A 25,177-nucleotide genomic window follows, 5' to 3' on the forward strand; every position below is an offset into this window, starting at 1 on the left:
ACCCATCAGTTAAAACCATAGGCGTGACCTCCCAAGTTTTGATAATTGTTTTCTAAGGAGGCATGTTTAGCAGAGGTTGGTATCAAATTTATGTATTTATCCACTTGCTGACTTGTTGCAGAAACAACTGTCAAATATCACTGAGCTGGTGAGTTGTGTGTTTAGTACGTCAGATGAACAAACAGATGTTACCACTGGATGAGGCACCTCTTAGCTTTAAAAGCATTATTAGGATTTTTATCATTTGCTAAGAAAAAAAGCACATGTATTTGGTTTTTGATGATAAAACCAAACACACCAGAGACACATCCCAAGATCAAAGGCTTTTTTATTCTTATCCACAGTGCCAAGCCCAGGGTGGTTTCTAAAGGTTCTTTTTAGCCCCCCAGCATTTAGAAGTTTCTTGTCCAGCTTAAGAGATGTGAGCCAGCAGGAAACCACAGGTGCTCTCAAAATGCCAAGTCCAATGCTTATGCCCAAATGTCCCTGAGGCTCTTGGACCACAGAACCTCTGCCCCTGGGGCCCCCACACTCATGCTGGCAATGCCACGCAAAGATCAAATCAACAGTGCTAACACGAGGCTGTTACCTGCCCGCCCTGTACTTCCTTTATCTCAAACTATCTTTAGCTCTTTTAGTTCAGGGTGCTATGGGGACACAGAGAGGCCCCAGATAGGGTCCTGCCTTCAGGAAACACACAGACACATGGGGAAGAAAGAAGTGCACATGCATCTTCCTTTGGGTAAGTGCCCCAGTGGCCCAAGCATTAAAGGCAAGTGGAGCAGGAAAGGTGGAAACCAGGGGAAGGGGCGGCAGCCATGGCAGACGCTGCTGAGAGAGGGCGTGCCAGGGGAGGCTCATGGCTCAGGTGTGGGTGCAGGGTAAACAAAGCTACATGGAGGCCGAGACCAGGCCCAGGGCCTGTGGTGTCAGGCCTGAAAAAGTGCATGTATTTTGTTTAGAAGCTTAGAAGCTTCCTGTACCCCAAGCCAAGGGCCAACGCCACAGCTAACCAAAGGCTCTGCCCGGGGCTGGGGATGGAGCTCAGGTGGTTGAGTGTTTGCCTCCCAAAAGGCTCTACCTGGCAGAAAGTAAAACCAGAAAGTCCAAATACATATGATTTGGATCATCCTTCCACTGTCAGGCAGAGAGAGGCAGCTTTGTGGGGTGAGAGGATGCGCACCCTCAATCCCAAGACACCTGTTTCCATTACAAGCTGGATCTCAGCACAGACGCACACTGGCAGCGCCCTGAGACCTCACGGGCACCCAGCAACCCACCCAGAGTGGTTGGACCACACAGGAGCCTCCAGAGAAGCATCCTGAGTTACAAGGAGGACACCTGCCCCTCTGTCACTGCCCCACCTGATGGGCAAGGAGGAGGCCATTTAACTGAGCTCTTGGTTCCTTCGTAGCAGCAAAGAAATGGAGTTGGACTTTCCTGTGTGACCCTCCTTGTGGTGATGAAGTTATCAGAAATCAAAATCTTGGAAAATAAAATTCAAAACCATCACAAAAGCCAGAATTGAAATGCTGACCATGACCAGGCTTGCCAGTCTCACAAGGAGGTCGGAGGAGGAAAGGGATGTGAGGCCTGGGGACACTGAGGACATCAGTCAGGGAAAATGGACTCGCTCCTCCTGAGAAAGGCTCTCTCACTGGATCTCCTGAGAAAGTAAGATGGAAGCCAATGTGCAGGTGTAGACATCAGTGCTGGGTCTGCACCCAGCCTCCCTGGGCTGACTCCAGATGTGTGAGTTTTTCAAGGCAAAGAATTAGACAAACTGAACCCAGGATGAAGGACAATCCTGAGATAAGCCAAGTGCTGGGGACGCTTCGCAGGAGCTAAGCACTGAGGAGCAAGCCTGGGGTGAACCTGTGGCTTGGGGCTTGATTAAAAGGTGGCCAGACTGTCTGGCCATCCTGTGGGGGCTAAGAACAATAACGGCACCAAGAGACCCCCAAGTGAGTTGACGGACACTGGAGGTTTGCTGTGACGAATGCTTTTCAAAGTCACAGAAGGGACAGAAGCCACAAAGCCAAGGATAAGCAAGCTCTGGTGGGCTCTCAGGACTTGGATTAGGAGGCAGCAGGCTGGTTCTTAGCAGGCACCATGGGGTCAGGGGACAGGTAGTATCAAGTTTTAAAACACAGCCTTAGCCTCGAGTGCACGAGCAGCCTGCAGGCGGTCACAGCGATCATGATAACAGTTACCTGGGTGAGAAGGGCCTTTGCTGGCCCTCTGCTCCCTAGAGGCAGCATTCTCCAAGGCAGGGAGGGGTTCCGGCTGGCCACCGAGTTGCTTACCCTCTGTGGGCGAACTGAATTTGGTCTCGTTTACAAAGGTGGACAGGTCCGAGGGCTGTGGGAAGTCCTGTTTGTCAGCCTCCAGGTCCACCGTCATGCATGTCCACTTCTGATTGGTGACCGCCAGCTTTTCCTCATCTGTGGCGTGGACCACTGCAGAGATCACCGGTGGTGTTTCTGGTGTCCCGGCTGGAGTAGGGTCCTGCAAGGAAAAGCAAAGCTGTCTCTTCTCTCATAGTCTTGGTCTATAACTGTGCCTCTCGTCTGGAGCCCCGCTACCCAGGATGGGTCCTGGCCAAAACCCTCCCCCCAGCTCCCTGAACCCGTCTGCTCAGACTGCTCCAAGTGACCCCTCTAGGAAACACAGTCCTTCTACAAAGCTCCCTTCTGATGTTTACTTCAAGGAGTGACTGTGGGTTTAAAAAAAAAAAACAAAAACCCCTCACAGGACGTGGTGTCTTGGTTATCTGAGACGCTGCTGGTTTTATCCCTACGCTGACAGGTTACGCTGCCCGGGCCTTCAGGCTTCCATAGCAGCATCAATCCTCCAGCCTAGGAGGACAGAAAGGGGGGCTTCTGCCATTCTGCAGGAGAGGGGGAGCCGAGTGGTGTGGGAACCCAGGAGTGTGAGAGCTGAGCGGCTGCCTGCACTGGGGCCCCAGGCCTGAGCTGGGTTCCTGGTGCCTCCTGCAGCCCCAGCCCTGGTAGGACAGGGCCTTTTGCTCATCGGGACGTGGAGGGTCAGGAGGTTTGCTTTTTGGGGTCGGGGAATGGCAGGGCAAACCTGCTTAGGACAACCTCCCTTGGCCTCTGGAAGAGGAATACTAAGGAAGAGGGGCTCAGGAGGGAGCCATGCCCCCACGTGGGCAGGGCTCCTCCCCACTCCGCCTTTGGGGGCTTAGTTAGTTCAGTGCTCCTGATACATGTTTCTGTGTCTCAATTTCTTACTCTGCATTTCTTGATCTCAAAGACCTTCTCAGCTTGACAGTTATGTAAGTATTCTCAGCAGGTTAACTGGGAAAGGGACCAGAACCGTTCTGCCTATAGAACACAGCTATCACTTTTCCTGAACTTCTGCCTAGTCTTGGGACACACTCCGAGTTTTGCAAAAGTGACGGGATCAAAACCAACACCAAGGGACCCTCTGTGGAAGAGGCAGGAGGGTCTTGGAAACCTGCCTACAAAGAACCGAAGGGAGAGTTCTGTTGACGAGGGTCACAAAAATACAGCGGTGTTAACTCCCCCCACCCCAGAGAGCAATAAAGTCACAAGAATCAAAGACCATTGTACCTGAGAGGGTGGATCAGAGAGAGGACATCGTTTTGGCGACTTTTTCACCCTAAATGTGTCACTGGAAACAGAATGGAAAATGTAAACACAACTAACAGAGCTATAGAGCGTCCAAAGCAACCTGGAGCAGGCCTAAGCTACTCCACCTCCAGCCCACCCCAACATGGCCCAAGACGTCCACGCCCACAGTTTCAGGGACTTTTTAACAGATATTATTTTTACCCCCAAGGGAAAGATCCATCAAGCTGCAAATCTTTAAAGAGATGCCATTTTGGAGTGCTGACCCAGAAAATGAAGCTAAATTTAACTAAACGTTCTTATTTTACAAAGCAAATTTTCGGTGAGCAGATTAATTCATCTGGATTCTTCCAGGAATGTCTGAGCCAACTGAGGTTGGGGGAGGGGCCCTCGGCTCATGACACCAATGAACGGGATCCAGTTTTCACATGGGCAAGGCCACACAGCACTTAATGAGCAGCCACAGGGCCCAGGCAGAAATACAAAGTTCTGGGTCCTCAGAAGGAATGTGCAGGATCTGTCCTGTGCACACGAGTTTGAAGCTTAAGGGATTCCTGTGCTCCGAAACCTTGATCAAAGGAAGGGCCAGGGTGGGGGGAAGAGGGGGAGATGATTTTTAATGTTTTTTCTAACCATGGTTAACAGACCAGATTTATGCCTCTTCCCCCATTCTGCTCCTTTATATAGGGGGGAGTGGGATCAGACTCCAGAAGGGTCAAGGAGGCAGACCCTGGGAAAACGGGATGACCTTTAGCATAAACAGTACTGTCAGGTCCATTGGGCAGTCAGGGGTCATTTCACGGTCAGAGTGGAGGCCCTCTCCACCCTGCAGACTGGTCCCTGCCTCCTGGTCTCCAGGCCCTTTCAGCAAAGCGAGGGTTTTGGTGTGGGGAGGGTCATCCCTCACCTTAGATCCCACCACCTTCCCCCGCCTTCGGTGTTAACTGGGTGGGCAGGAAAATCTGTCACCCACGCTCCTTTCTTGTGTTTGCTCACATAAAATGCTCCAACAATGGCATTTAATCATGGGGGAAACCACTACAAATGGTTACTAACACATTTACAGCCCTTGCCATAAAAGCAGTCTAACCACTGCTTCAGGCATGTATTTATTCATGCCGATATTACCGTGTGTTCTGAAATTGCTACAGAGCTCAAAACTGTTCACGAAACCCCCTGGGCAGAGAAAACCAGAGACTCCCACTCTACTCTGGCGCTGGCAGACCTCAGGTCCGGGACAGCTTCACTTGTAAGGACAGGGGAGAAGCCATTGACTTTGGAGCCCTGGACGCTGCTCTCAAGGAGCCCTGCTGGTAGCAGAGGCACACAGGTGGTCAGCTGCACTGACACCTGACCCACAGATGGCAGATGAGGCGTGCTGATACTCAGCTGGGACCTAAGTGACCAGGGCATGGCCCAGGGCAGCCTGGCGATGGCTCTCAGCTGTGGGCTTCACTCTGAGCTGCCCCCACATTTCAGGGCTTCAGTTTGGAATGATCCAAGTGGTCATGCGTCACGTTGGCGAGGACAGTCTCTGCCTAAGCTTGACTGTACAGTGAGCGTAAAGCCGCGGTGCTATCGAAAGCAATCGCCCGCCAGCCCAATTTAAATCAAAGAATGAAATGAGGAGTTAAAAAAAAAAAAAAAAAGTATGGGTTTCAGACGAAGGCATCCAGTATGCAGGGAGAAAAAAATTTCCATTCCCAACAAGCAGGCGTAGGTTGGATGATCACGTTTTCACAGCCAGCAGTCTCTCCATGCTAATCACTCCAATACGGAGAAATGACCTCGGAACCCTGGCCCCTGTCATTCCCGGGGCCCACCACAAAAATACATCGGCAGCAGCACGGAGAGGAACCCAAGGGGTTGCAAGCAGACACAAAGGCGGGGGAAGCACAGCGGTGAGAGGCAGATTGCATTAAATTTACTTACAACAGAGAACACACAGACATCACATCTTCAACCATCCTAAGACAAGGAGACAAAGAAAGAGAGACAGAGGAACTGACAAAAAAGGTAGATCTGCAGACAGCTGTTTCCTAACGGGCTAGGATATGGCGGTCGCCCGCTGCAGAAGGGCCTCTGGGGAACAGCTACCTCTCCAGGTTCTGATCAGGCACAGGGCCCTCCCTGGTTCCCTGAGAGCTTCGTCACTATGGGGTAGGAGTTTTCAAGCCAACACCCCCATCTGCACCAGGGGTGAGACCACCAGACGCGTGCTCAGCCTCCCGACCTGTTAGCTCTGATGATCAAAGGACAAAGTGGCTAGGGACAGAATGAAACCAGGTTATCAGAGAATGTGGCTAAAAGTCGACCTTGGTTCCAAAGATAAGAGGGACATGCTTCGCAGGTGAGCATTTCAGATTCATTCCAGCGTGGGTCCTGCGGCCTAGCTAGGAAGAGCCTGGTTGAGGAACTGGTCTAAGAAAAGTCCACAACTGTGGCCAGAATAGCCTCCAAGTCACCAGCAGGGTGATACAAGGCCAAAGCGGGCTGTGCGGAACCTCTTCTCAGGAAGCCCCGGTTGTCAGATGCTCAATGCGTGGGGGAGCCCAGCACGGGGTAAGTGGGTTACCCTACAGCTCACACCAAGCAGACCCAGAGGGACTGTGACCTGTTCCTCTGCACTGCTCCTGGGAGACTGGTCTCTGCAGTCCTGCTAAATTATAGACGATGCCTCCCACGACAACAGCAGAGTCTAAGCAGCCAACCACACTGCACGTGGCCCAGAGTCCTAGGAAGGGTCTGCAGCCAGCCAAGCCAGAGCCGGGGCTTGGGATGAACGCTGGAGTGCAGACACATAGGATTTAAATATATATGTATGTGTGTGTGTGTGTATTTAAGTTGTCAATGGACCTTTATTATTTTCTATTTATTTATATGCGGCGCTGAGAATGGAAGCCAGTGCCTCACACATGCTAGGCAAGTGCTCCACCACTGGGCTACAGCCCCAGCCCTACAGCTAGGATTTAAGAGCAACGTACTCAGCACACGTCTGGACAAGACTCCATCATTAACAGCTCCCTGGAGATGGCGGGGTCTCCCTACTCTTTGTAGGTTTCACTGATCTCTCTTGGACTTAGATGGCCTTTGGATTCTGTCTGCAAACACTGGCCAGAGAGAGAGGGAGACAAAGAGACCGGCTGGCCGGGTGCAGGGAGGGGCCCAGGCTACCCTCTCCCTTGTGAGCTTCCTGGAGTCCACTACCGTGCGGGGTGCTAGGCTGGATTGTGACAGGAAAGGAAAACAAACACCAACACCTGCACAGTGTTTCCAGGGCACCTCTCCTGGCTTCCCCTCAAAAGGTGGTACACGTGCTAAACAGGGGGAAGGGTCACAGTCACCCATAGGGAGGGGCTGGGTCTCCCAGGCTGACAGCTCCCCTTCTGCAGGGCCTCCCACACCCTCTGGAGGTCAGGTCTCCCCTAGAAGCAGCTTTAGATCACTGACTCATTAAAGTGAAAGATCAAGGGCTCCTGACACCCTGGGGGTCTGAGGATGGGAAAATGCTACCGCACGGCTCAGACAGTAAGGGGAACACACTTCCTGCCTGTCTGGTAAAAATGGTGGCAAACACCGGTGCCATCACAGAACAGCGCCAGGTCAGGGCAGCTGAAGGCTACCCAGGCCCAGGACTAAGGGCCACAGCACCACCCCGCCTGCCCCCGATCCTCACCACCTCCACCCCTGAACTTACGTCTTCAGGGGCGTCTTCTTCTTCTTGGCGGGCTTGTTCAGCCCGTCCCCATCCACTCCATTGGCTTCGATGGCACTGGCTGGGATCTCAAAGGAGGCTGGGGATTTAGAAGGTGAGCTTGGGGTCTTAGAGGATGTCTTAAAGGGATCGAGGGACTCGTCACAGGCGTCTGGGTCAAAGTTATACGACTGTTGGGCAGTTTGGGAGACTCCTGCATTTTTGAGGGGAAGAAAAAGGGTTAAAATTGGGGTCATCCCACTTGTCAATATCAAAGGTGTAGGTACCTTTAGCAACAGGGATGTCACTGGGGTCAACGGGGGATCTGGGAGGTGAGGCAGGAGTGTTGTCGAGTTTCTCGGGGGTCTTCTTCATCTTTGGCCTCCTTAGGGGCATTTTGGCAACAGGCTTTTTGCCTATCTTTTTGGTAGGAGGGGGGTTTTCCTGCTGGTTGTCCCAACTACCCTTGTCCTCAGAATAGTCAAACTCCAGCCTCACTGAGAGCCCTCTGGCTGGGGAGTCCTCCTGTCCCCCACTATCCGACGGGGTCGCCTCCGTGGCCTCGGGGGCCGTGGTAAGAGGCAGCGATTTCCTCCCAACAGGGGGTGAGTTCTGCACCCTGCCACCTCCGGCAGCCACACACTCTGGGTCCACAGGACAGGCGGCCGTGGGCACAGAGGCAGGCTCCAGGGGCGTCTCTTCCGACGAGGCGGACCCCGAGCCCTCCGTGGCCGCGGGCTCCGCTTCGTGTCCGATGCCAGGTACTCCTCGCCGGGGACGGGGCTCTTCCGCTGGCTCCTGCTGGGTCTCCTTCACTGGGGGCGTTTCCGGGGGCTTCTTGGGGGTCTGTTTCTTTTTCAGGGACGGCGGCCTGGGCTTTTTAGTTCGCTTAAGGGTGCTGGAGGCGCTGCAGGAGCCGGTGCTGTGCGTCCGGGCGAGGGAGGGCGCGCCGGGCCCGGGCGCCCGAGCAGGAAGCACCGTCGAAGTCGCCGGCTTGCAGGCTGAGGGAGCGGGACAGCGTGGACTTGGAGGGGGCCACGGACTCGGTGGACTTCCTCCGAGTGCTGGCCTTGCACTCCGAGGGCTCCAAGCTCGGGAGGTTATCGACCAGCTCGATGTTGTCGAAGTCCAGGTTGTAAGTCCCGCTGCTGGCTATCGGCTTGTCCTCGTCGAAGACGGCGGAGGAGGAGTGCGGAGGAAGGGGCTTCCTTCCACCGAGTCGCTGCGTGGGCCATCGGGGAGGGCCGCCGTCTCAGAGCCACATCCTGGGGAAACGGAGACAGCCATCACCTGGGAGCACGCCTCCCCCCGCGCCAGACCCCCCTCTCCAGAACACAGACTCTGGTCCCCAGGCCACCCCAGCCCCATAGAGGGCACCCTGCTTGGGCCCAGATCCCCATCCATCGGTTACTAGCTCCAGACCCTGGGGCTCCGTTTCCTCAAGACACATTTGCCAAGTGCCTGATTGGGACCAGGTACCATGCTGAGCATTCAAAAAGGAAATGCAAAGGAGATGCCCTCCTTCCCTTCCTGGAGGAAACAACTAAATAACAACACAGACTGTCAGATGGTGATGGGTGCTGGGAGAAAAACAGAGCAAGGACAGGGGAATCACCGTTTTAGATAAAGTCATCAGGCAACGTATATTTGAGCAAAGACCAGACTTGAGGTCTTGCACAACCAGGTGGATGTCTGAGGAAGAAGCAAACTTGGCAGAAGGAACAGCCAGTGCAAAGGCCCTGGGGCAGGAGCACCCTGGGTCTGTTAGACGAATAGTGAAGAGGCCAGTGTGGGTGGAGGAAGGACAAGAAGCAGGACCGGGGAACAGGCAGCACAGCCAGTCAGCTCTTGACTACTCAGAACCACTGGTAGGAAGAGTCAGAGCCTTTACGTGAAGGCCCCCGGTGACAGCAGCGGACTGAGTGTGCCCTTTGCCATCTGCCCCTCCAGGCGTCACCAGAACCCCCTGAGCAGTCCTGCCCACCTGTCCTTTGCCAGTTGTTCATCCGCCCTCCTCTTTGTGGTTCCCTCTCTGCTTGCGACTGCTGGCCAAGGACACTGCTCCCAACATGCTGCAGACGTACCAGATGTCGGCCAAATGGCGCTCCACGACCTCCCCGCCCGGCCACTCCGTGGGGCTCCGACCAGCCCTGGCCTCCGGTGGCTACTCTGGGCTCTGCTGGCACCAGGTGGCACCCTCCTGCACTTGTGGGGTCCCAGCTGTCTAAGCGTCCAAGGGGGCTGGAAATGATCATCCAGGAAACTAAACACTGGACAAGAGGACCCAGGGCGGGAGGGCCTCCTCACAGGGAGAGTGCAGGACAGGGACAGGGAAACGCGCAGGCACCAGTGACGGCAGGTAGCCCGGGTGTGCTTCCCTTCCAGGGCTGTGGCCGTGGTCCCCCTCCCGGTGAAATCTGACTGCACAGAAACGAATGTGGCTTTTAGTAAGTCTGCATCCCAATCACTGGTTACCTGAGATTCAAGTTTAACGGGTGCCCTGCACTTTCATCTGCTGAAACTGGCGCCCCGCCTGGCCCCAGCAAACCAGCTCTGGGAAATGCCCACACTGGGATCTCCCCACAGCTGGCTCCGAGCCGTCCACACTCACTCTTGCAATCCCAGACCAAGCATGGCTCACAAGCAGGCCTCGCTCCTGGGGCTGCGCAGAGCCCACCGGGCAGTGGGGGACTGCCACACGGGGACACCTCCAGCCTCCCTGTTTTCCCCTCGACTGCTCACACTCTCCTGCAGACTCAGCAAGCACCTCTCAGACTGAGAACACCTGGAAACAGGACGAGCCAGTCCAGGCCTCAGGCCCAGCCAGGAGTGCGGGTCCTAAACGGAGCTCTGACGGAGCTCTCGGCTCAGCTCTTTCCGCCAGATGGTTCCTCCACAGCGCCTGACCCCGCTACTTCCTGCAGGTGCCACTCTCCTTTCCGAGATGGACTCCCTCCCTCCTTCCTGGGGGACCCCGTATCCTCAAGCAGCCATCCTCCCATCAGAAGCAACCTTGCCGTCCTGCCCTGTGGAGGACTTGGGACACCTGGGACAGAGGGCAGAGGCCCAGAGAGAGCTGGGGAGGAGCAGGGGAGCCACGCGGGCCTGATGACCGAGGGAGAAGGCCTGCCCTCTGCCAGCAAGGAGTGGTGCAACTCCCCGCTAAAACCGCTGCGCAGGCCGGCAGCCTTCTGATGCCAGTCGTTTTCCCAGAATCCTGCAGCTATCAGCAGAGACGCCGCGTAACCATCTGCTCATTTGCTTTCCCCAGAAGAGAAAGCGCCTCCTGCTTAACATAGCTCCCCGTGCAGAAGCGACACCCTGTAATCAAATCACCGCGGCCCCGGGACCGGAGCCTGCTCAGCACGACGGGCACTCGGGGCTGCTCAGGCCTTTGTGCTGGGGCCGGCTGTTCACCGGGCACTGAACAGCATCCCCCGCCTCGACCCAGCAGACCGCAGCAGCACTTCCCACTCCAGGGTGGCACTGGAAGTGTCTTCAGACATCACTACGTGTCCCCGGGCACGCGAAGCTGTCCCTGATTGAGAGCTGCTGTCAGTGTGTGCTCATCAAGCCAGCTGCTCCAAGGGGTCCGTCACAGGGCGGGGAGGCCCTGCAAGGTGAAAGGTCACTGCCACGTGCAGGCCGTGAGTTTTCCAAAGCCAATGTGGGTCCGCTGGGTTCCTCCTGGACTGCCCAACGTCCACGCGTCTGCATGAAGACCACCATTTCACAGTCCGAGGTGCCCCCTTCTGCCAGCCACTGGGAAGCAGGCAGAGCAGGTAAAGGTGACAAGCCCCAGGCCGACCCATCCTGTCCACATGCCCTCTGCTTCCCGTACCCAGCACAGACCTGGCCGCAGCCTGCCCTGGAAACCTCTGCCCGGCAGCTCCACGTTTCCCACTCAGTATGAGGACAGAGTTAGTATCCGTGGCCCAGCACGTGAAAAGGCTCACTCAGGGTTTCTCAGCTCTGTCACTCAGCTCAGGTTGCCACAGCAACTATCACAGACTGGGGGGCTTAAATAACAGAAATTTGTTTCTCACAGTTCTGGAGGCTGAAAATCCAAGATCAAGGTGACAGTGGATTTGGCCTCTCCAGAGGCCTCTCTCCTGAGCTTGCAGAAGGCGCTCTCACTGTCGCAAACGGCCGTCCCTCTTCCTCTCATAGGGACACCAACGCTATTGCATTAGAGGCCCATCCTCTGACCCACTTAACCTCGGTGCCTCCTGAAAGGCCCATCTCCAAATTGTCACCTTGAGGGTCAGAGACTCGACATGACACCGGGGCTGGGCCACATAACCCACAAGTTAAGGGAAAAGTGGATGCCTTTAGAAAAGAGAGGACTCCCAGGAAAGGGGGGGGGGGCAATAAGTGGCTCAGGGCCCGGTGCTCTGCCGGCCAACACTCAGCACCTGCCGCTGGCACTCTGCACCCCGCCTCAGACAGGGCTCCTCGGGACTGGCTGTGCTTCAGAGCCCCAGCAGCCTCCCTGTTCCAGAGACCTGGGCAAATGTAACACAGCAAAGAGGGGAGCAGCCAGCCCCTGGTCTCAAGGCCCTGTCCCCGCTCGCCGCACACTATGGCCCGGCGTCGGCGTCCTCCTGAAACCCCCATATTGATCTCACTCCCAAGGTGACTGCGTCAAGGTGAGGTCCCTGGGAGGCGAGTATGTCATGGAGGCAAAGTTAATCTCAGGAATGGGATCAGCACCCTTATAGAGGAGGTCCAAGGTGCTGGCTTGTCCTGTCTACCAGGTGAGCACAGCAAGAAGGTGCCGTGTGTGAGCCATGAATCAGAGCCTTACCAGACACCACGGCTTGGACTTCAAGAGAAAGAGACCTGTTACTTCTAAGCCACCTGAGGGATTTTGTTACGACAGTCAGAACAGACTAAGGCAATGTCAACCCTGGGCACGTTACTGTTCCCTCCAAGCCTCAGCTGTAAAGCAGACATTCTTATGAGGACAGCATGGGAAAGCCACCTAAGTACCTGTTTCAGGGCACAGCAGGTGCCAAAAAATGACAGGCATGGCCCCTCAAATCATGCACATGCCTCGTGACACTGGTTCTCTGTACCTCTCTGGGTTCTGGAATGCCCAGCCCAGGAGGCTCCTGTCTCTGAGGCGAGCACCCACATGTGGCTTCTCAGGGACAGCACATATGGACACCTGTGGAGGGGGCAGTGCAAACACAGGCCCCTGGGGACTCTGCTGCCAGACCTGGTACTGGGAGCCTTCTTGAGTCAACATGACAGCAGCAGCCCACAACTGGAGTCCCCACGGGCCACCACCTCCTGGGGAGAGAGGAAAGGTGTAGGCACTCAGCACAGGGTGGCTCCAGTCACCTCCAAGACCCCAAAAGCGCCCTTCCCAGGCTTGGCAACCTCCCAGCAAGAATGTAAATACAAGCTTTGTCACCAGTGGAGAACAATGTCAAAGTGAACCCTCCTCCATCCCCACAGATGCACCACTGCTGACCATCTACTGCTCCCCGATGGGCCCAGGCCCTGTCCTCTGCCTTGGTGTGTGGCCCAGGCTGCAGCTCTCGGCACAGGCTGGCGCCAAGCTGCACCTGCAGCCGTGTGGGCATCAGCGAGCACAGTGGCGACACACCGGCCCCTCTGCTGAGCCAGCAGCACGTCAGGGGCTCAGACGCAGCTGCTCACATCACCACGTGGACAGCAGCCTGCTCTCTAGCAGAAGGGAGCTGGACTCACAGGCAGGAGGTCTGAGCTCCAGTCCCAGAGCCCCTCAGTTGCTGTAGGACCACAGCAAGGCTGTGACGCCCTGGGAAGGGGCATCGTGTGTGTGAGGGATCATCTCTCACCTGAATGGGAGATGAAACACCAAAGTCCTGCCCAGGCCTGGCACGGGGCAGACACTCAAGTGGGAAATGTCACTTCATCCTGTGACATTACCTACATCGCCCAGGGGCCAGATGTGAGTTTTAATGACACACTACAATAGCCAAGCATTCCATTCACAGGACCCCGACGGTCAGAGGGAAGGGGTCTCGAGGACCTGCAGGTCACCCTCTTCACTTACAGATCGGGAAGCTGGGCTCCAACAGTGGAGTCCTGCCAGACCCGGAAGGTGAGCCCCCAGCACACCGTCGCTCTGCCCCTCGGGCCCTAACCTGCTGGCAGGGCCGAGGGAGTACTTTGTAAAATGAAGGCTTCCGGGAGGAGGAAGGCGCCCGCAGTCGGGCCCTGGTCCTGTTATTTCGCGTGGTTCCTTGGGCGACTCTGGTGACATTCCAGGCGCCTTGAAGAGGAAAGCTAAACAATAACTCTTCCTCTCCTGCCCTTTCTTTCCCATGGTTCCCAGAAGAAGCCTCTCTTCCCTTACGCCCCCGGCCACAGCGCGGCGTTTCTCACGCCTCTGCAACACCCCACATGTCTAAGGATGCTACTTCTGGGGGCCGGTTTCTAATAAGGCAGTAAATCCAATGGGCCTTTGTTCAGCTCCTTGCAGAATCCTCGCGGAGAGACAGCCGCTCTCCCTGTTCAGACTCCAAAGGGGAGTAATAAAGGTTCTGAGGACTGTGACTCAGTGGCAGTTAACATCCCAGCCCCTTCCCCAGGGGTTACCCCATAAGCCTCTATCATGTTCACTATTAACCGCCATCTAAGAGAGAGGGGTGTGGTGTGTGTGTTTTTAAGAATGGAGATCATTCTCAGCTTGGTGGAAAATGAAGTCAAGCACAAGGAAGGAGAGCAACAAAAAGGAGTGGAAGATCGTTCCTAAGAGCAAGCAGGGTATCAGACAATAGAAGACAAGTCCATGGTCCCAGAAATAACCTTCCCCTGCACAGGCCTTAGTCAAGAGCTTGCTTTAACCAGGGCTTACCAGGTGTTGGTCATTCGGTCACTTGGCATCAAAAACTGGGCAAATTTGTAAAAATAAATAACATGGGAAAGACATTTTTATATGCATTATTATATATAAAAAAGGAAGGGAAGCAAATGACTCTCTGGGAACTGCAAACAGCTCTCTGGGTTTTCCCCACCTCGAAGTCAGATAAAGGCCAAGCATCATACTCTCCGAGCCCAGCAACCAGCCTGACTCAGCAGAACCCTGTCTGCCGCTGCCTCTGAGCTGCTGAAGGTGGGGGACAGGAAAATGGAATGTGTGTGGTTCCAGCGAAGGCAGCTGCTCTGGCAAACTGCCTCACCATCCTCCTCTGCTCCGGTCGAAGCCCGGGGATGTAGCCTTCTTCAGTCACTGGCCTGCTTAAACCCAGGGCAGACCAAATGAACTCCACCTGTTACTTTCTGAAATCAACATCAAGGTCCAAATGTCATGTTATTTTACAGCCCACCTGGCTCCTGACCCGGGCAGGAGCACAAAGGAGGCCCAGCCTTCTCCCTGCCCCTTTGCCCACTGCCAGCTCCATTCCTCCCTGGCTGCCTTGAGCCAGGCTGTGCACCCAGCCTGCAGGTCAGCCTTATCCCAGATCCTCCACAGGCCTGGAGGGGAAGACGGGCCAGGCCTGGGGTTGAAGTGGACCTGCAGTGGCTGCCTGCAGGCATGAAGTGCGAGGTCTGGAGGGAGTTAGCTCTGCACGCTCCGTAGGAGGGGAGGGCTGGGGCCAGGGAGGGTCAGAGTGGGGTCCTACGGTGTGGGGCCCAGAGCCACCCAGGCCTAAGCACAGCACCCCCTGGCCTTGACTGCCTGTGGGGCCATTTCTAGCAGGCCGTGCCTCCGTCCAGGCCTCTCATTAAACTATCATCCCCACGGGTAGAACTGGGGGAAGCACACAGCACCAGCCACGGGGGCAGCAGGGGCCGGTGGGCGCTGCTCTGTCAATCACCACGTCTAAACAGAATCTAAAGGTGTTTCCACTCCTACCAGGGGAGGGAGGGTGTGGGAAAGCAAGAGGAAATCGGGTAACAGCAGGGTAATGAGGAGCCGACCAGCTCGGGCTGATTCCACTCTTCCCGTCCCCTGGAGACCACTAAGGTCTTTGCTCCCCAGCTCGAGGGGGCACTATTCTTGGAACAAAGGGTGGAGGGGTGCAGAGTCGCATCAGCTGAACAAAACCCAACATTCTTACGGGAGCATGGGGTCAAACAGTAGAATCCAAGACCTTGCTGGAAAGCCCAGCCACAAACCACCTGAATCTTCCAGTGAAAGGTTCCCAGTGCAAAGCACACCCAGCTCAATCCGCTGTCTGCACTCACCCTAGCCTTCAGGACAACCCAGCAAACACAGGAAACAGGCCAGAGTCAAGGGCCCAGTGCTGCTGGCCGTGACCAGTCTGAGGGGTGCTCTCCCTCTAGCCTGGGAGGGTGTCTCCCTCCAGCGTTCACCACCAGGCTCACTGCCCATCTCCCAGGGGCCCTGGCTCTCGGTTACCTGGTTCTTCCGGAGCTGGTGGTGCGCTGACCTCAGGCTCTGGAATGACTTCCGGGGGTGGTGGGGGTGGGGCTGGTGGAGCTTTGACAGGGGTGGTTGACTCCGGGGTCTCAAATGCTTCTTCAGAGTCAGAACTCCTGAAGGAGAGAGGAGAGAGACAGGTTAGGGCCAAGGGCAATTCTGCACGTGGTGTTCTGACCCTGGCCCCATGGATTCAGGCTTGCCGCTCAATTCAACCGCATGGGCACGGATGTGAGAGTCACGACTCCCAAAGGTGAAGACGTTGGGACTGAGCCATGAGTTCTTTGAACTCAGCTCTATTCCAAACACATCCTTCTCACCTTAGTGGCAAGTTCACCCACAGTGGACTCTCCTGATGAACTGTGGCACCCACTACTTGGCATCAATTCAGAGGAGGTCTGTGTGTCAGACAGGGGTTCCTGCCCACCCTCGATTCCCACCCCGTGGAGCGAAGTGTCCGATTCCCTCTCCCCCGCCCCGCCCCATGCTCCTCATAACCTGCCAGCACAGATTAATTCACCTGCTCATCAGGCTACATTTGTCCTCCACTGGGCTGAACACGCCGTGCTGGTATATCATAGCACCCAGAGCCCCAGACCAGAGACAGCGAATGGGTCTCTGTGCAGTGAGTGAAAGCCAGCAAGCCAGCCGGGACAGGTGCCAGGCCAAGCCACAAAGCACAGCCCGAGAGCCCAGTGGTGTGGATGGCGTCCTTGTGGGCCCACAGGAAAGCCTACTAGCAAGAAAGGTTCTCCACCTGGAGACATGAGCCACAAGTCCACCTGGAGAAGCGACCTTCCAAAACACAGGGGAGCCAGGGACCAAAGCCGGGCCCTGGGCTGAGATAGGCAGACAGCCCTCCTCCCTCACCTGCTTCCCCAGGTGCTGGATCTTAAGCCAGAAGGATGAGGCTCCACCAGCCACTGGCCCTCATGCTGTCTGCCAGCCAGAGGGCAGCAGTGCATCCGCTCCAGCTGCCCACAGGCAGGGACCAACCTCAGCTGTGCGGATGACCAGCAGGAAGCGTCAGCAGGTGGTGGTTCCCAGAATCAGAATACGTTAAACAGACCCAAATCGAACAGGTTCATTTGCAACGAGGAGGTTGACTCTCAAGAGGGTGGATACTTAGGATTGCGCATGGGCACAAATGACCTTAGCGGGTGAATCTGGTGAGACCATAATCGGGGGTCGTGTGGCAGGTGAGGGGAACATGCTGTGCCAGGATACACTGGGCTGCACCAGTGTCACTGAGCCAGGTAGGTCAACACAGTGAGGCAGGCACACGGCTGGCCTCCCCATCTTCTGAAGGCCGCCAGCCAGCCAGTCAGCAGAGAGCACCAGGAACCCAACCAATCCCCCCACGATCTGCCAGGAGGAGAGAAAGGGGCCATTTGGGGAGTTCCCTTGTGAGAGCCTCATTTCATCAGTGCCAGAGGTCACCCCCTCCAGCCCCCAGGGACCCTGACTCCTCTAACTAGTCATGAAGCCCTCCAGGGACCCAAAGAGATGAACAAACACCAGAGCTGCTTTTGATGGGATCCAATGGGCCAAAGCCAGCGCAGTATTGAATTTCATGAGTAGATACTTAATTCATGCAAACACAGCAGGGGAGACGGACTTTTTAACACACACACACATTAATATTAAAGGACTTAGCTTTTGTCCAAGAGGAGAATTTAAGATCCATCCACACAGGGACGCTGACAGAAGTAGGCACAGGCAGTTCTGCAGAATCTGCTTACAGGTATGAGGAACACAGGGAGGTCACCCCATGGAGCAGCCTGGGTCACCTTGGTGGCCAGGGGTGCTCCAGGGAACTGGCTTCCTCACCCCTGCCCAGCATCAGGGGCAACACTGACAAGGCGCACAAAGCCAACTTGCCTCTCTCCAGAGCTTCCTTGAAGGGCCAGCAGCCCCGGATCCCCACTGCTGCTCACTATTGTCCACATCCACCGGGCCCATTCCACTGGAGACCACATCTGCCAGGAGCCAAAAGCCATCGCCACAGAAGAACGGCCTCTGTCCCCCAAATCCCCAGCCCTAATGTCCTTGCTGGTGACTTTGAGATCTAAATCTCTTTTTCGTTATCACCAAAACAGTAGCCACACCGCCAGACACAGATGCTGTGAGTTTCTCCACACAAGCTGAGATGCAAGGAGAGGGACGGAGTGTCTGTCCCCCTGGCTTCTGCATCCCTGGGCACTGGTGACACGTGACTCTGGAGTACAAAGAGCCCTGGTCTTTCTCAACAGCACAGCAGCAGGGAGGGCCGGATGCTCTTGGATTCCAGCTGCAGCTGCCCCGCTGCACAGCTGCTCGGAGGGCCCCACTCACCCAGCCTGGGGTGGGCAGGGCAGGGCACACCAGGCCCCTCTGTGCTCCCTGTCCTGTTGACAGCTAACTATTTCTGCATCACAACACCAGGAGCCACGGTGGGCCACTGGAATGGCACTCACTTCCGGAGCAGTCTGTCCTGTTTTCGTATTTCCGCGAAATTCTCTCCTGGGAGGGGAGAGCAAGTTAATTAGAGGAGGCGGATGGCAGCTTTTTTAATTAGCTCTTTTTCCTATTCAGTTTCCCAGGAGCTCGAAACACTTCCAAGAGCAAAAATTTCTACAGTCCACCCACAAAGAGTCTGTACATAAAAATAAAGCAGCATTTTGGAGCCCCAATGCACAGTGGCAACTCCCATAGGCTCATTTTTGTTCCCAACTAGAAAAAACTAAAATGTAAGAAATTATTCTGTTAAGGCTCCACACATTTTAAAAATGAAAAAAAAAAAGAAAGGAAATTAATATGCCACAAGTATGTATCACAAAGAGAAATGTTGTCATTACAATCTGTTAAAACTTCTAAATTATAAGTAAATATATTTCCCTAGATGGGCATATGCTATGTTACCCAGATAAATAAATATGCAAATATGATGTGTGTATTTCTACGATATATACAGTTCTTAAGAGCCAAACATGAAACATAGTGACTCTAATTCTCAGCAAGAAAAGCAAAATTACTATAATTAGTTGAGCACTTTGTTATGTGTCAGGCACAGGACTGGGCCCATTTGTAGACTTGCCTATAATCTTCAAAAATGGCAAGCAGGCCATTTTACAGATGAAACAATCAGCTTAGAGAGGCAAATTACTTTGCGCAAGGCCACGTAGTTAGTTAGCAAGTGATGAGAACCAGGGCCCCAAACCAAAACTGTCTTTAAAATCTGTGCCTTTTTCACTATTTCTGTGGCTTCCAAATGTTTTCAGCAAGCTCAATTTATGGTATGTTCTTATTATAAAGCCTATCATGCTGGGGCTGGGGTTGTAGTTCAATGGTAGAGGGTGTGCCTTGTAAGCATGAGGCACTGGATTCCATCCTTTGCACTGCATTAACAAATAAGGTATTGTGACCATATACAATGAAAAAAAATAGAATTTTTAAATAATAAACAGAGTCTATTATGGAGAACCAGTAAGTTGTTTGGACTGAGCACGGACCCTGGGGCTGGGATGCCAAGTGCAGCGTTCTCTCTGTTGATTTCTCTCCTGCACAGTGTTAGGAAAGGTCCTGTCCCCGCCAGCGAGCTCATCACAAACAGCCCGTGTGTTTTTACAGCCTGTCCTCCGATCAGGGGATATTCTCCAACAAGGCAGTGGGGGCAGGAGGGCCACCCAACTGCAGGACATCATCCTCAGGACATGGCGATGCATGGGTGAATCCGAGGCTACAGGGTGAGGTGGCAGACGGGGAAGATGGAAAGAAGCCACAGAAACCTGAGCCTGCAGGGCTCCCGACTGGTAGGACAGTTTAGGAACTTTTTTTTTTTCCAGCTGTTTTCTCAGATTTCAGAGCGTTTACAGAGCTCTCAAGACAGCAAAGCACAGTCGAAGCTATCCAACACAGCTCTGAATTTCAGCCTCTTCAGTGACGTGCTGTGTCAAAACAGGTTATGGAACTGTCCCAAGCCAGTCAGGTCGCTGGAAAAGTGTAGATCTTGTTTCCCTTTGCAATTTGGTTAAAATTTTCATGTTTTTACTTATATGAACTGCCAGCTTCAGGGCTTCTATCCGCATGATGGCAAATTCTAACTCCTCCTGCCCAAGGGGTGGGGGATGAGCAGACCGCGGGGGAGATGCATCAAGACAGATGTAATGTTTTCCGCACCCAAGAAATGAATGTACCATGTGAATGCATCATGACAGGTACTCGGGAGAGACACACGCTTGGCTTTCTCACAATAGGCACCTCAGCAGATCATGAAACGATGTTTAATTTCCTTTTTTTAAAATTGCCCTTTTAAGCCTCTACAGGGAAGCTATGCGAACATGAAGTGATTTTTGAAATGGATCCAATTTTTTACTGTACTATAGTCTTTGATTTTTCCTTTTTTTTAAAAAGTGAACTTGGCCAACACTTTCCATGAATGAATGTGCATCTCTCAAATGACTGTGAGCCATCTCTCCAGGTTTCCTTTCAAAGTTCTAGTCTAGGGATATCGAATTAAGTTGTCAAATTTAAAATACAGAGTAGATAATCGTTTTTTGTTCCAGATGCTAGACTGAGTCCAGATGTTATCTCAACAGGATTCTGAGATTGCCTAGCACATATAAACAACCAGGCTTGGTGGTGACCTCATACCTTTGGTTCAGTGAATGAATCACAGAAACAGCTGTTGGGGTTATTGATACAACTGAAAAATGACCATTTCGGCCCAGTTTCCAAACTGAAATGGAAATCGTTCCTTCAATATGTAATTGCATAATTTTATATAATTTTGGCATACTGGATAAAGCACACCACATATCAGTGCTTGAGGGGAAAGACATTTCATCTGGAACATTCTCAGCAGCTCCTCAGTATGTCCTGCCTCAGTCCAGCTGGGACTTGGGGTTCATTCTCTACTGAGGTTTTGACAAACTCCCAAAAGGTCACACATTGGCTACAAACCTGAAGTTTCTGAGCAAATACTGGGGGGTTCTTTTCTGCTAAGTCGGGTTCCAGATAGTCAAGCGCACCACAGAGAGAGGCGGGGTGGGCCAGCCTACTGAGAAGGGCATCAGCAGAGGCAAAGGCACCCTCAGGAGCTGTCTGAGCACCGGCAGAGAGGACACGGAGGGAAAAAGGAGGAGAACACGGTGACATTGATGCCAGGCAAGGACCATACATCCGCTTGCTGGACATTTCTGCCTTCAGGCTAAAGGAAGCATCCAGAGCTGCCAGTGCTCGCCCACATGCTGCCAGTGGACGTCTGGAGACCGGCAGGCCCACCCCCTCCCCAAAAGCACAGCCCTCCCCACCCTCACTCCCTGGTCAGAGGCTGGAGCCAAGTTACCATTTGCTTCTTTACTTGGAAATCTCAGTGGGGGGAGGCAGAAGCTAGCTGATGGGTTTTCAAAACCTAACATGACTCGTCAAGGAAACAGCTCCAAGCGTAAATACCAAAGGAAATAAGGTTTTGGTAAAGGCGATTTTCTAAACAATGGAAAGATGATTTCAAAAGAAAACAAGTGCCTTCTGGTAGATCAGAAAGACTTCGAAATCAGAAGCCAACTTTGCAGAAGGTGCTCTGTGGACAAGTCCTCCACAGCATTTATTTGCGAGGCTGATTCACATCTAGACCTCGTTTTGCCCATTATTGTTTCCGGTATTCCACCAGCCTCCAACTGCCACATATGTTCGAACGTGGTAGATGCTCAATAAATGTTTGCTGCGTGGGATAAATGAAGTCTCCTAATACAGACCAAAAATACTACACACCAGTGGCTCCAAACCCACTGAGCGATTGCTAGGAGGGAACTACAGGCAATGAAATAAATTTGCCCAGAAGAATGGTCCACTTAAGATGCGTGGAGACCCTCACCCGTGCATCACATACTCAAGGGAAACACAGGCCCCGGGGGCTACCAACTGGAGAAATCTCCCATCACTGGGACCCAGGAAAACCACTTGAGCTCCAAGAGGAGGGTGCCCCTGCTCTGTCACCAAGGTGGAGAGGCACAGGCTGGCCAGACGTGGCTCCAAAGCACAGTACAGTTCCAAGGGGAGAAAAATGGAAAACAAATAAGCCTGGGGGCAATTAAAGCACCAAGGTGACAGCTGCAGGGCTGCCCTGGTAGGAGAGGAGTTTTGCCTCAGGGCGGTGCTGTGGGGTCCCCCAGGAGGGCTCCTGTGGTCTGGGGTCAGGGCAGGGCCACAGCAGGTGCCAGGTGAGTCTGATGGCACCAGCAGGCCCTGGCCCAACCCCAGCGATCTCTGGCTCCTCCGACTCTACTTACTATTTCAATCGCCTCTGAAGAGGTGCCCAGAGCCATGGCCTCCAGTTCTTTCTGGGAGGACTTCTCTGGCACCTGTAAATGTGGCTTTGGCTGGAGGCCAGCCCTCGTGAAACAGGACGCTGGATTTTTGCTGCAGCATTGACAAGAGCTTCGGTTTCCTCAAAACTTGACCTGTGGGAGCAAAGGCCATCTTTAGAGTCTTCTCCTTAGAAATCCCACTGAGGTCAGCCAGGAGGCCCTGAACCAGGCAGCATCCCAAGGGGTCTTGGATCTCCAGGGCTGTGTCCCCAGTAGAACATGGGCACGTCTCCAGTGGCCCTGTGGCCTCTAGGCTGGGCAGCCACACCCACCCCAGGAGCAGCTGACGAGGAAGGGACAGGCCAGATGCCACTGGGGACAAGCTCTGGAGTCAAGCAGAGGCCTGCTGCTCGGCTGTGCACTCTGGGGGGGTGACGACACCACATCCTGCTTCCTCTCCTATAAGACAGAGATGATGCACCTCTGCTGTGTGTGCCTATCACTGCAGCAGCGTGATCACCATCTCACCTCCCAGCAGAATCTGGTCTGCAGCGCCCTCAGTAAGTCTGAGAGGCCAAATGAGAGCAGGTAGACAGGGAGGGGCCTGTCGGAGTCCTAAAAGCAATGCCTACACCTCCCCCCATCAGGACGTGAGCCTGACAAATGCAAACGCCAACATCCATGTCAGCATATGTGTATCCAGCACGTCACGTGTGCCAGACACCCTGGCAAGAGCTTTCCATACAGCGTTGACCCGGAAGCCGGGCACTCCCTGCCCCTCGCACAGCTGAGGGAGGCGCTGGGCCCTCTTGAATCTTCCTAAATCCCACGTGGCCAGTTTATTACACTGCACTCAAGGAAACTGAGGCACAGGTGGGCCAAGGGAGTCACGTCGGGGCACACTGCCCACATAGGGTGGAAGCAGGACCCAGATTCTGAACGACGTGCCGCGCTGTCCCCCGTGGGACCAATGACAAAGCTGCGTGTAGATTGGGCGATGGTGGGGCTCACGCAGTCAGCTGCTGACGGATTTCACCTTAGTCAAAGGGCCCCAGTCGTGAGACCAACATGTGTGCTGTGTGAACAGAGACTGAAACGTGGGCTGCCCCTGACGTCAGGACCACAGGGTGAGGGTGCTGGGCTTCAGGTCTGGGGGCAACTAACTAACTGTGAGGCAGAAGTCGTACCCTGAACACGGCGTCGGGGACTCTGACATCCGGGTGGGAGACTTGACGGGGCTCTCCTGAGAGGTGTCGAACATAAGGTACAGGGCTTGCTTCTCCGGGGCATCATCGACCTGCTGCAGGGACAGAGTCACAGGTCAGCTTGGGGAGATGGACACCAGAGCACTCCTTCATAGAGGGCAAAGGACTCTGCGAAAAGTGTTCACTTGACTCAAGCAACCAGGAAGAGAAGCAAGAGCTGGCCAGGAGAAGGACAGGGAGGAAAAGAGGGGCGTGGGAGGAAAAGAGGGGCGTGGGAGGAAAAGAGGGGTGTGGGACTGGTGCAGGTGGGGACGTGTGCGAAGGGTGGAGGATCTGGATGGTCCTGCTGGGCCACACCGTGTTCAACTCATTCATATTTACTGACCACCCTCAGACTGGCCACTGAGGGTAAACAGAGGGGTAAGATCCCAGCCTAGCGCTGATCGCAGCTGCATGCAGGAGACCAGCAGTGACCCAGTGTGACAAGCCCTGCCATCGAGGAACCGAAAAGAGACAGAGGAACAGGTTCAATGTGAAAGGAGGGGGCTCCTCTCGGGACAGGGATGAAAAGGGCATGAACAGAGAGCATGGCACAGGCTGAGGCCCAGAATCCTGTGTCCAAGCACATTCGGGGCCTGCAGAGGGGCGTGGCTGGACAGGTACAAGAGGGAGTACAGTGTGGAACTAAGGGGGAGGATCTGAGTGGCTGGGGACCATATCAGAATCCCCAGGCCTTGAATGTTATGCCCAGAAATGGGGACTTGCCTCTCTTAGTGATGGGGAAACTCTACATCTGCCCTTCTGGGGATCTCCAAAGAAGTCCTTGCAATGGCCACTGGGCATGCACCATCACATCACAAAAACCTCTGGTGGTTCCACGATTCCTAGCAGGGCACGTTCCTCATGAAATCCATCCTCAAAGTCTGCCATGCACACGTCAGTAGGTGGTGTACAAGAAGGACCTTGTGGTTTGGTCCCATTAAATCAACAACATCAACACACGGGACTGTTCCACTTCAGTGGTGAAGAGTCTCCCCCTCCGTATTTATGCATGTGCTATCAACTATCAGGGACACAGCTGTGGCCTCAGGGGGAAGCAGACACTCTCTGAGCAATGCATCAAGAGATAACAACAAAGCCCATGATGCACTATCCTGGAGCTGGGATTCCGGTCTGTGACCGGGACGTTTCCTGCCTGACCTTCCGGTTTGCTGCAGTTTAGAAGCAGCAACCCCAGTATCTGTGAATGACGCATGGGAAGAAAAGATAAGAGCAACATGTCCAGGGTCATTCAGTGTTGCAACAAGCCCTCCCATGCATCCCTGGGTCTCTGAGGACATTGCTGGACAACAGCACAGAAAGAGGTCACGGCCAGGATAGAACACCCAGGCAACAGTACTTAAGCTGGGGAAGACAGCTGCCAATCATTACCCATTAAAGTGAAAATGGGGTGGGGGGCTCAGAACCACTTAAAGTGAAAAGGGGGTTACTTACAATTGTCCCTCAATATCCACTGGGAATTGGTTCTAAGAGCCCCCTGGACACCTAAGTCTTTTATATAAAATGGCATGATATTTGCATAGTCACTACATAGTCCCGTATATTTTAAATCAGTCCTAGATTACTTATAATACCTAATATGAAGGGAATGCTATGTAAAAAACTTATTATACTGTATTATTTAAGGAATAATGAAAAGAAAATTAGTCTAAATATGAGTTCAGAACATATGCGTTGTTTTTTTTCTTTCTTTGATGGTTGCTGGGGGTGAACCAAGGGCCTCATGCATGCCAGGCAAGTGCTCTACCACTGAGCTACATCCCCAGCCCACTTTTTTTAAAGAACATTTTTGACCTACGCTGATTGAATTCAGCAGACATGGACCTACAGGATAGGGAGGGCCAACTGCAATTTGTAGAAAAGAGCTTAGGGCACTTTTAAAACAACCTTCTATCCCACCCACTTTGAAAGAAATTTTGACCAGCTCTTTCTGGGTC

General features: G+C 53.9%; 2 protein-coding genes across 2 annotated transcripts in view; both read right to left on the reverse strand.

Annotated features, from left to right (window-relative positions):
* The window catches only part of LOC306660336 (transforming acidic coiled-coil-containing protein 2-like), a 46,062-nt gene extending 28,226 nt beyond the window's left edge, over positions 1 to 17,836 (reverse strand). Inside the window, 11 exon segments of the mRNA XM_079138452.1 lie at positions 2,307 to 2,508; positions 3,597 to 3,657; positions 7,312 to 7,504; positions 7,507 to 7,536; positions 7,539 to 8,051; positions 8,054 to 8,088; positions 8,090 to 8,233; positions 8,235 to 8,508; positions 8,511 to 8,573; positions 15,668 to 15,804; positions 17,570 to 17,836. Coding sequence (XP_078994578.1) covers positions 2,307 to 2,508; positions 3,597 to 3,657; positions 7,312 to 7,504; positions 7,507 to 7,536; positions 7,539 to 8,051; positions 8,054 to 8,088; positions 8,090 to 8,233; positions 8,235 to 8,508; positions 8,511 to 8,573; positions 15,668 to 15,804; positions 17,570 to 17,688 — 1,771 coding nt within the window. The 5' untranslated portion in view covers positions 17,689 to 17,836.
* A 304-nt stretch (positions 17,837 to 18,140) lies between these two features.
* LOC306660324 (transforming acidic coiled-coil-containing protein 2-like) overlaps positions 18,141 to 25,177 on the reverse strand; it is a gene marked incomplete at its 3' end in the record, with an annotated part of 155,470 nt that continues 148,433 nt past the window's right edge. The window contains 6 exon segments of the mRNA XM_079138430.1: positions 18,141 to 18,190; positions 19,719 to 19,776; positions 20,630 to 20,770; positions 21,958 to 22,043; positions 22,046 to 22,128; positions 23,163 to 23,275. Coding sequence (XP_078994556.1) covers positions 18,141 to 18,190; positions 19,719 to 19,776; positions 20,630 to 20,770; positions 21,958 to 22,043; positions 22,046 to 22,128; positions 23,163 to 23,275 — 531 coding nt within the window.

This window comes from Sciurus vulgaris (genome assembly GCF_902686455.1).
Source record: "Sciurus vulgaris genome assembly, chromosome: 4".
Taxonomy (NCBI): Eukaryota; Metazoa; Chordata; class Mammalia; order Rodentia; family Sciuridae; genus Sciurus; species Sciurus vulgaris.